Source organism: Mizuhopecten yessoensis, unplaced genomic scaffold (genome assembly GCF_002113885.1).
Source record: "Mizuhopecten yessoensis strain PY_sf001 unplaced genomic scaffold, ASM211388v2 scaffold2623, whole genome shotgun sequence".
NCBI classification, from domain to species: domain Eukaryota; kingdom Metazoa; phylum Mollusca; class Bivalvia; order Pectinida; family Pectinidae; genus Mizuhopecten; species Mizuhopecten yessoensis.
The window spans coordinates 13276-25311 of NW_018404638.1; the positions used below are offsets into that span (position 1 = coordinate 13276).

A 12036-nucleotide genomic window follows, 5' to 3' on the forward strand; every position below is an offset into this window, starting at 1 on the left:
TAAACAGAATGGTTTACTGTAAATATGCTGAAATACTATAAATAGACTGGTTTACTATAAATAGACTGATTTACTATAAATAGACTGGTTTACTATAAATAGACTGATTTACTATAAATATGCTGGTTTACTGTAAATAGACTTGTTTACTATAAAAAGGCTGGTTTACTATCAAAAGGCTGTTTTACTAGAAATAGACTGGTTTACTATAAATTGGCTGGTTTACTATAATTAGACTTGTTTACTATAAATAGACTGGTAAACTATAAATAGACTGTTTTACTATAAATAGACTGGTGTACTATAAATAGGCTTTGTTTGTTACAGGGAATACAGAACTGGAGACTGGTGTTGTTATTGTTCCTGGACCACCCGCTATCATTGTAGAGCGGCGCAGCCCATTTCTCCTCAACTGTTCTGCTTTCTCAAGTCCAGGATTTGGGCAAACAAGTTATCGATGGACACGGAACAAGGTTAAGGTCACCTTAAACAAACGAATCCAAATGGTTGAGAATGGCTCGCTGTATTTCCAACACTTAAAGCGGAAAAAACGTGATGAGGGACTGTACGAGTGTTTTCTTAACAACAGTAAAGGTGTTGTCATAGGACGACGGGTGATGGTCAAAGTGGCAAGTAAGTATAAGTCTCAACTTCACTAATGCAGGCCCAAGAGGCCTCTTGACGTATTTTATAGTCAACAGCTACCCTACAGCAATACAGGTCCATCAGGCCTCTTGTTGTAGTTTTAAGTCAGCAGCTACCCTACAGCAATGCAGGCCCATCAGGCCTCTTGTTGTAGTTTTAAGTCAACAGCTACCCTACAGCAATACAGGTCCATCAGGCCTCTTGTTGTAGTTTTTAGTCAGCAGCTACCCTACAGCAATACAGGCCCATCAGGCCTCTTGATGTAGTTTATAGTCAACAGTTACCCTACAGCAATACAGGCCCATCAGGCCTCTTGATGTAGTTTTAAGTCAACAGCTACCCTACAGCAATACAGGCCCATCAGGCCTCTTGTTGTAGTTTATAGTCAACGGCTACCATACAACAATACAGGTCCATCAGGCCTCTTGAAGTATTTTATAGTCAACAGCTACCCTACAGCAATACAGGCCCATCAGGCCTTTTGATGTAGTTTTAAGTCAACAGCTACCCTACAGCAATGCAGGCCCATCAGGCCTCTTGTTGTAGTTTATAGTTAACAGCTACCCTACAGCAATACAGGCCCATCAGACCTTTTGATGTAGTTTTAAGTCAACAGCTACCCTCCAGCAATGCAGGCCCATCAGGCCTCTTGATGTAGTTTTAAGTCAACAGCTACCCTCCAGCAATGCAGGCCCATCAGGCCTCGTGTTGTAGTTTATAGTCAACAGCTACCATTCAACAATACAGGTCCATCAGGCCTCTTGTTGTAGTTTTAAGTCAGCAGCTACCCTACAGCAATACAGGCCTATATAAGGCCTCTTGTTGTAGTTATAAGTCAATAGATGCAATACAGGCCCATATAAGGCCTCTTGTTGTAGTTTTTAGTCAACAGCTACCCTACAGCAGTACAGGCCCATCAGGCATCTTGTTGTAGTTTTTAGTCAGCAGCTACCATACAGCAATACAGGCCCATCAGGCCTCTTGTTGTAGTTTTAAGTCAGCAGCTACCCTACAGCAATACAGGCCCATTAGGCCTCTTGTAGTTTAAAGTCAGCAGTTTTCCAACAACAATACAGGACCATTAAGCCTCTTCTTTCACATGATGCAATACTGGCCAATTTTGCCTCTTGTCAAGGCAAGAACGCTCACCGACAGTAATTAATACAGGCCAATTGTGTCCCTTATGTATAAGCTCTCACCTTCTGTTGCATAGGTAGAAGTGTTCAATTTCATATCTAGATTACTGGCCAGCAGGCAGATTTTGATAAATAATGCTAGCCCGACCTATGTTTTCATAGTAAATATTGAATATTTGCACATTTGCATATGGCCGACATCAAATCCACTAGTCCGGGGATTGGGCTTCTTTGAAAATTGTGTTATAATCTGGGGTAGGCACAAAAGATAAGGGTAGCTATAGGTAGGGTGACAGGAAACACAAAATATTTTTTGTCTGGCCTGTTGTTATGCGAGCCCATAATTCAAGCCTCTTACAGTAAATTTTATAACCTTGTCTAGCACTGTCACCTACAACAATACAGGCCTTTTAGGCCTCTTGTTATAATGCTGAAGCTTGGTGTGTCGTAGGCAGCACTTGGGAACAGAAAATATGTGATTTCTCCTACTTGGCTTCGGTATAGTCACCGTTCATAAGTTACTGTGTTTATATATTAATAGGTTTAACATATATTGTGAGCCAAACAGTTTTTACATAATTACCTTCTCATCAGGCAGAGCAAATCAGTCAAGCGTAACAAATTGCACATTACTTTTACAAGAAAAAACATTTTAATAACATTACAGTTTTGATGGACATAATTTTTTTTTAAGTCTGATGTTCATCCAATAATTCCGATCAAAGTAACACAAATATAATTTAGCTAAAAATATACAGTAATTATACTGTTCTTAGTAAATGTGATTTATAATAGGTCCTAATTCTTCTAACCAGCGCAAAAAAACTTAAAATTCAAATCTGAATTGTCAAGAAATAGGAAAAAGGGACTAAAATAGTTTGAAATGAGTGATTCAGTCATTATATCAAGAATTTACTGTATCTGCTGGTTTCAGTCATCTGTCCAGCACTACAATTTAATTCTCTTTAAACGGAGGGGCCGTGGTGGCAAAGTGGTTAAGGCGTCTGACATTCTGCTACCACTTGCCCTCCACCAGTGGGTTGTGGGTTCGAGACCTACATGGGGCAGTCGCCAGGTACTGGCCCTAGGTCGGTGTTTTTTTCTCCGGGACCTCCGGCTTTCCTCCACCACGAAAACCTGGCACGTCCTAAATTGACCATAGCTGGAAGTAGGATGTAAAATAAAAACAAACCAAACCAAATTAAACGACCTCCTCTGAATAACCATGAGTCCTAGAACCATATCACCCAGGAGCAGGCAGGGATAAAGGGCTATCAAATTTGTTCAAATGGATGACCTTGAGCCACTTTCAAGGTCACAGTGGTCAGATAGGTTGAAATCTTTCGATTTTTTCTTCTGGATAACCAAGAGGTCTATAAAAGGTCATGTTATTTGGCCAGTATCGTGCTGTGGCAGAAGGATCACATTCAAAGTCACAAGGTTCAAATGTGTTAAAGCTTTCAACAGTACTAGAAAGGGACATTTGTTCAAATGAATTGCCTTTTGGTAAATAATCGCAAGGCCAAGGGTAATGATATTTCGACCGCAGCACGTTGGGATGATGGGATTTCAAGTTTAAAATAAAAAAGAGAGTCGTAGCCCATGACACCTTTTTTCGCAACAAATATAAGAAAAGTAGATATTGAATTCAGTACTTTAAAGTTTTGATGATGCAGAAGGTACATTCTACAGAACATTCATTGACAAGCCTTGTTGTAGCCAGCTGTAACAGGCTTTGCAGCAGCTAATACACTCACTGGTAGTTGATATATGTTCATGACAAGAATCGTGTTGTTTAAATTTACAGCTTAGAAGGGCACACAAAATGTCATAAAAACGTAAATAGTTGTAACGGACACGTTTTTTTATGACACTTTCATTTAGACTTGGAGCAACAGCTCTTTAAATAATCTGTGTAATTTTTGTTCTAGACCACACGAAAATCCCGCAGCTGTTTCACTATCGGGAAATATTTTTAGGTTGAAAAATGGTTGGAGATTGAAAATTGCAGGTTTTGTTCTGTTAAAAAGTTAGAAAAAAGAGTGACTTTTAAAGTCACAGTGGCCATATATGTTAAAACCTTGAATGACTTCTATAGATACTGACTAACAATTAGTCCGGTAAGCTTCTATAGATACTGAATAACAATTAGTCCAGTAAACTTCTATAGATACTGAGTAACAATTAGTCCAGTAAACTTCTATAGATACTGAGTAACAATTAGTCCAGTAAACTTCTATAGATACTGAGTAACAATTAGTCCAGTAAGCTTCTATTGATACTGAATAACAATTAGTCCAGTAAACTTCTATAGATACTGAGTAACAATTAGTCCAGTAAACTTCTATAGAAACTGAGTAACAATTAGTCCAGTAAGCTTCTATTGATACTGAATAACAATTAGTCCAGTAAGCTTCTATAGATACTGAATAACCATTAGTCCGGTAAGCTTCTAAAGATACTGAATAACAATTAGTCCGGTAAGCTTCTATAGATACTGAATAACAATAAGTCCGGTAAGCTTCTATAGATACTGACTAACAATTAGTCCGGTAAGCTTCTATAGATACTGAATAACAATTAGTCCAGTAAGCTTCTATAGATACTGAATAACAATTAGTCCGGTAAGCTTCTATAGATACTGAATAACAATTAGTCCGGTAAGCTTCTATAGATACTGAATAACAATTAGTCCGGTAAGCTTCTATAGATACTGAATAACAATTAGTCCGGTAAGCTTCTATAGATACTGAATAACAATTAGTCCGGTAAGCTTCTATAGATACTGAATAACAATTAGTCCGGTAAGCTTCTATAGATACTGAATAACAATTAGTCCGGTAAGCTTCTATAGATACTGAATAACAATTAGTCCGGTAAGCTTCTATAGATACTGAATAACAATTAGTCCGGTAAGCTTCTATAGATACTGAATAACAATTAGTCCGGTAAGCTTCTATAGATACTGAATAACAATTAGTCCGGTAAGCTTCTATAGATACTGAATAACAATTAGTCCGGTAAGCTTCTATAGATACTGAATAACAATTAGTCCGGTAAGCTTCTATAGATACTGACTAACAATTAGTCTGGTAAGCTTCTATAGATACTGAATAACAATTAGTCCAGTAAGATGCTAAGAACAATGATTTTCTTGTTCTAGGGAATGACCTTGACCACATTCAAGGTCACAAGGGAAAATGTGTTAAACTTTTTAAAACATTTTTTTCCCAGAATAGTTGCCAAGACACAGGGTCGTGATATTTGGGCTAGTAGAGTGTAGGTTGGATGGTTATCAAAGACACTTTTCAAGATAACATATCAAATTCTGTCTAAATATTCCAACAAAGCCTCAGGAGGTATCAGTTATGAAATCTCCCCAAAAATGACTAAATTTTCATTGATCCAGTTTGAAATTCAGAGACATAAAATCAATAACAGCGATACAGGCCCATTGGGCCTCTTTTTTTTACGGTATTATAAATTAATGATTATTCACTGACTGCCACACATCATAAACATGTCTTTCTTTAGATGAATTGTGAAATACTGTTTGGTTGAACACTGCAGCTCGTTTGATAGGCTGAACCGTGTGTATTCCTAGCACCGAATGCTGATGATATTAATATAGAAATTCTAAACAGGCAGTATAATCATTGTGAATTTGTTCTCCTCCATCCATTCTGTTATATTGATCAATTCATGCAACATTCAGTGTGCAAGTCAAACGTGAACAAGGGCGCCATTGATCTGGCCTCAGATTCAGGGGCTCCCTCAAGCTATACATAAAATTTGCATGACTAGAAAAAATGTGCATATGACATGAATTGATTTATATGCAAACGTCTTCTACAATGAACTAGAGGCCAGCGTCTGTCCATATTTACATAGATCTGTGTAATTGTTTTGATATATTTCACAATATTTGCCAATATGTATTAGGCCCTTTTCATAATTCCTTCTGAAATATTTGTCCCCCCCCCCAACCTGAAATAAAAATATAATAAATGAAGTGATCTGCTATTTTCCACATGTAATAGCTTTTGTACTTTTTGATTGGTTGCAATGTTGGCCCTATGTAATATGGAGTTAATACTGGCATGGGACTGAAGATTTTCAGGCCAGCTAGAGTTTAGGGTCACATAGTCTAAACAGAATAGTGAAAATATTGTCAAAACTATTTATACCTACAAAATCTGCAGGAGACAAGAAAATGTGTAATTATCATAGTAGCATACCAAAGGTAAAACATACCACAGGTAAAACATACCACAGATAAAACATACAACAGGTAAAACATATCACAGGTAAAACATACCACAGGTAAATCATACCACAGGTACAACCACAGGTAATATACACCAAAAACATACCACAGGTAAAACATACAACAGGAAAAACATACCACAGGTAAAACATACCACAGGTAAAATATACCACAGGTAAAATATATCACAGGTAAAACATACCACAGGTAAAACATATCACAGGTAAAATATATCACAGGTAAAACATATCACAGGTAAAATATACCACAGGTAAAACATTACAGGTAAAATATACCACAGGTAACACATACAACAGGTAAAATATATCACAGGTAAAACATATCACCGGTAAAACACAATGTGTGCACAATTTGGTAAGTGTATGATAGAAAGACTCTCAAATTCATTCAATTCCATCAGACTTCTTGAAAAACCAGTCGAGTGCTTTAAACTTAAATGCTGATGCTTGACTGTCCAGTGCTCGTTCCTTATTGAGGCTGGATAGTCCAGTACTCCTAACCTCAATGCAGCAATTAATGAAATAATATCTGAGCTAACTTGCTTTATAATGAATTTTTGTTCTGTTCAGGAATCGCCAGCAAGTTTACCAAGATGCCCACCAATCAGGTGACTGTTGTGGGGGGGGTGGCCCGATTTGAATGCAAGATAGACGCCACGCCCCCTCCAGTGTTTATATGGGAGAAAGACGATGCTAGCCTTCCTCTCAATAACAGGTAAACCTCGCCATGCACAGTTGCTACACAGTTAAAAGGGAGGTAATTTCGGAATGTTAACTTAAGTTTTCAATATCGAGTACAGTAAAACCTTGTTATACTGCCAACATTTTCCCCAGGGATTTTGGCATTATTAAAGGGGGTTTGGTAATAAATGGCAGGAATGTTATAAAGGAATTCTTCAGAAAAATTTAAAAAAAAGGACGTTGAAATAGGCTGGTGGTTAGCTGATGTGAAGTGAGTGAAGTTATATAAAGGTTTAACAGTATTTGTTGTTTATATAATTCATCCTTGCCAACTTTTTAAAATTTCCGTGGGGGAGAGTCTGCACGCTCAAAATTAAAACGTAAATAAAATGTGTGTATGCACCCCCCTAGGGTCAAAACAACCCTTGGAAACAGCAAATTTTGAGGGTTTTTTTTCTGGTGAAATCATTAGATCTTAGAACTTAAAACACTAGAATCTTGAACTTTTAGAGTATCCAGTAGTGTTTGACACACTGGTTATATATAGGCACAGGTACAACTCCTAGCGTCTACATTTTGATAGTTTGACTTATCAGCCAGTTAAGGATGCCCGTCTTAATGCAAGCAAAACACTTTTTGTACACACAGTTGTCTCCCCTTAATTTCATTTTGGATATAATACTGAAGTGCAACTAGACTAGAATACTAATTTAATTACTGTAACGATCTAAGGTCAAGGGTTCAAATCTTGGTCTGGCCCCATTGCAAGACTCTTGAATATTTTCCATTTTTCAAAAGTTCTGGAAGGTGTGGTTTATCAAAGGTATTCAACCCCGCAGATCATTTACCGTATTTATCCTACTATAAGCACATGCCGGGTAATAATACCACCCTTGTCAACTACAGTTAAGTAGAAATGTGAAATAATGGTATTTCATTGTCTTAAATAAGCTCGACCCTTACTTTGAGTCAGACACTATGTGTTGGCACTTGGACTTACTATAGGATAAATATGGTAGTAATCCAATAGTTGTTCTTCCCAAATCATTTACCATATTTATCCTGGGATAAGTAGCTACCTGGTAATAACCCCACCCATGTCAAATACAGTTCAGTAGAAATGCAAACCTGCTAAAAGATGGACACCTACCCAAATCATTTACCGTATTTATCCTGCTATAAGCTGGACACCTACTTAGACACTATGTATTGACTCCTGGGCTTACTATACACTATAGGATAAATACGGTAGTAATCCAATAGTTTTTCTCTCCATCCCTCTGTCCGGGCCCAAATCTTTACCGTATTTATCCTGCTATTAGCTGGACACCTACTTAGACACTATGTATTGACTCCTGGGCTTACTATACACTATAGGATAAATACGGTAGTAATCCAATAGTTTTTCTCTCCACCTCTCTGTCCATTACACAAATCCTTTAATTTCCTGTCTATTTCAGGACTACAACTCTCACCACGGGTGTGCTACAACTCCACAACGTCCTTCAGCAGGATGCTGGGATGTACCACTGTTCAGCACAGCACAGTCTCCAGGATATCGCCAATCTACACGAGACGTTCACCTCTATGACTCGGCGCCGCAGTGAGACGGGAATCCTCACTGTAATACCAGGTACGGTATACAGGCTGGCGTGGTCACCTGATCCTGTTTGTTGGGGCCATTCCATTAACTCATTCACCCCTGAAACTTCATAATAAACTATTCCAACCTTTGAATTGGAGGAGGTCAAATGTGTCTGCAAGGGTGAATGAGGGAAAGGGATCCAATTCACTATTGAAAATTAACCCTGTTTTTTCCTCAATTTATTGAGATAAATGCATATAAATATTCTTGATTTTGAAGAAAAACATATTTCATTATATTTTTTTTATTAATAGATTGGATATATTTTTTAAGTGATGAAATGATTAAGTAATGTATTAAGTTCATTCTCTTCCTCCTATTTGAGATTTCATTTGTTGTATGTAATTTGCATCCATCTGATTGTAAAAATCCATAACTTGATCTTGATATCAGTATTTCAACAGCAAAATATACATTCAATATGCATGTATACTGTTTAGTTCATAGTATTCGTGAGGTATTTAATTTTGCTATATTCGCTGTCGAGATAGATTGCGCGAAAATTGAATACCAAGCAATTTTATTTTTTTATTGCTTTGAATTAAACTTCGAAACAAAGTTTGACTCAATATTTAAATATATTGATGGAGTATATAATGTTTTTCAGACAAAGCCCCAAGACCTCCAAGGATTGTGTACGCTACAGATGAGATCATAGCTAACGTTGACGAATCTGTCACTCTCGAATGTCTGGTCGACGGCAACCCAAAGCCCAACGTTACCTGGGTCACACAAAGTAAGGGCTTACGGAACGGGATAATTTATGTAAACGTCGTAACAAATAATCGCCATGTTTGTTAAATTGAAGAGTGTAGCTCGCAGCCACAGAACTTAATTAAAGATAAATATAGTTGAAATAATCTGCTTGTTTTTGAGATTATGCAAAATATGAAGATATTGGAACTGGCAGCATGAAGTTACATAAAGATGTAAGTTATGTTGAGATAATAGCCTTGCTAGCGATAATATTTTTTTAAGATGAGAATTGGGCTAGACAACCTTAATGTACATATAGTGGTAAAAATTTGAACATCCATGTGATCATATAGAAAGAAATAGAACAAAACACCACAGACTAAATCTCGCCCATCGTGGGGCTCTTCAGGAGCGTACAGTGTTTCTCAGTATGATTTGGAGAAAGAGTTTAGATGAATTGGAACTGACCGCTTTCAAAAGTTGTGCCAATTTTTACATTTTTTCAGATGGAAGTGTTGTTATAGAAAACATGTTGAAGATGAGGGTTGGGACCAGCAACCTTAAGCTCAAGAACCTGGTAGTGAAAGATGCAGGGACGTATCGGTGTATCGGCTCCAGTCCGGGCCACGTAGACGCCAGTGCAGAGGTTGTGTTGAAGGTCAGAGGTGAGTTTATACTGAAGGTCAGAGGTGAGTTAATGCTGAAGGTCAGAGGTAAGTTTATGCTGAAGGTCAGGGGTGAGTTTATTCTATAAGACAGAGGTGAGTTTATACTTTAAGACAGAGGTGAGTTTATACTATAAGACAGAGGTGAGTTTATACTATAAGACCGAGGTGAGTTTATGCTGAAGGTCAGATGTGAGTTTATGCTGAAGGTCAGAGGTGAATTTATGCTGAATGTCAAAGGTGAGTTTATACTGAAGGTCAGATGTGAGTTTATGCTGAAGGTCAGAGGTGAGTTTATACTAAAAGTAGTCGGAGGTTAGTTTACACTAAAAGCCAGAGGTGAGTTTATACTGGAGGTCAGATGTGAGTTTATACTGAAGGTCAGAGGTGAGTTTATGCTGAAGGTCAAAGGTGAGTTTATACTGAAGGTCCGAGTAAGGTTTATGCTGAAAGTCAAATAAAAAAAATCATCTCTTACCTTGAAGATGTGACAGGAAATCTCCAATCCAAGGATTGTCTAAACTGAAGCTCTACCTCGGGTGAGATTACCAAATAATCACCCCCAGGTTAGATAATATCCTTAAAGTGGAGGAGAATTCTATTAGTTGTAGAGTCTATAGATCTACACAGACGTTTAACTCATTTACCCCTTAAGTTTCATAATGAACTATTCAAACCTTTGATTTGGAAGAGTTCAAATGTGTCTTCAGGGATGAATGAGTTAATTATCATGATTTATTTTCGTTACAGCCCCTCCAGTGTTGGATGGTCATCTGGTCAGCCACAAGGTCCAGAGTGCCCAGCGGATTCGGCTCGATTGTCCCGTGACCGGCAAGCCAAGACCAAAAGTGACATGGTACAGAAACGGAGAGATTCTCATTGCCGAATCTCAAAGCCGCATCTTTGTACGTAGGCCAACTGTAAAATGTTTTAAAACCTAAAAATAGAAAAAAAGTTCAGATTTGAAAAAATGGGAATTTTAAAAGACGAAGGTATTTTGTTCTTCAGGGCAAATTTGCTTCTTAAATGCGTAAGAATTTGGTCTGCCAGATATTGTCAAGTAAATTATTTCACCATTACCATCATATAAAAAGTTTGAATTAAAGCTCAGAATCAAATTTTCCACTTAAAATGCTCAGCAAACCAAATCAATTTTTTATTCAACACAATTACTATAGTCTATTAATAATTAGTAGTTAATGGCTTTCTCACTGCGATAGGTCTTAAAAATAAAGATATTTAAAAAATATTGCCCACAGCCAAAATATAAATCTATCTACAGTTATGATGGATGAAAGAATGTCTCTGATTAGATATTTGATATTTCCGAGTGTTCCAAAAATTGAGGGACACAGTAAAGGGGAATTAATTTTAAAAAGAAAAATATAGATAATAAGGTATGTGTTTATTCCTATAGCACTGGGAAGTGTAAACAGATACAACTGGTAACTTCTTTTGTCTGCCTCTCCCTGTGTAATTCTTCATGTAAAAAGTGAGCAGCATAACAATACAAATAGGATAGATTAATAGAATCATCCCCTACCTTAAGGGTGTGACAGAGAAATCGCCAACCCGGATAATAGAATCATCCCCTACCTTAAGGGTGTGACAGAGAAATCGCCAACCCGGATAATAGAATCATCCCCTACCTTAAGGGTGTGACAGAGAAATCGCCAACCCTCGGGGTGAGGTTTTTTGGTAAGCCAGCCAAAAATATCACCCCTAGGGTTGGAGATTTTTCTGTTACACCCTCAAGGTAGAGGATGATATTTTTGTCCATGCTATTATTTCAGTCACAGCTCATCCGACAGTAGTCTGCCATGTTTGTTAACAAAAACACATGTGGGGTATGCATATCGTCATTCACTTTTGATGACCTCACAATGTTATCAATGACGCATTTTGATGATGTCACAATTGAACATGTGCTAATCGGCACAAGGCTTTCTCCCCCTAGGGGATGACAAGCTGATCTTTCCCAGCTAAAACAGGAGACACCTAAGATGTGTGGGAGACACACCTGTGATGGGTGGGAGACACACCTGTGATGGGTGGGAGACACACCTGTGATGTGTGGGAGACACACCTGTGATGGGTGGGAGACACACCTGTGATGGGTGGGAGACACACCTGTGATGGGTGGGAGACACACCTGTGATGGGTGGGAGACACACCTGTGATGGGTGGGAGACACACCTGTGATGGGTGGGAGACACACCTGTGATGGGTGGGAGACACACCTGTGATGGGTGGGAGACACACCTGTGATGGGTGGGAGACA

General features: G+C 38.1%; 1 protein-coding gene across 1 annotated transcript in view; it reads left to right on the forward strand.

The window, feature by feature from the left end:
* Positions 1-327: 327 nt before the first annotated feature.
* LOC110446185 (protogenin B-like) overlaps positions 328-12036 on the forward strand; it is a gene marked incomplete at its 5' end in the record, with an annotated part of 38065 nt that continues 26356 nt past the window's right edge. Inside the window, 6 exons of the mRNA XM_021491206.1 lie at positions 328-633; positions 6639-6783; positions 8210-8382; positions 9002-9130; positions 9597-9755; positions 10506-10660. Of these exons, the coding sequence (XP_021346881.1) occupies positions 328-633; positions 6639-6783; positions 8210-8382; positions 9002-9130; positions 9597-9755; positions 10506-10660 (1067 nt within the window). The remainder of the gene's footprint in view (positions 634-6638; positions 6784-8209; positions 8383-9001; positions 9131-9596; positions 9756-10505; positions 10661-12036) is intronic.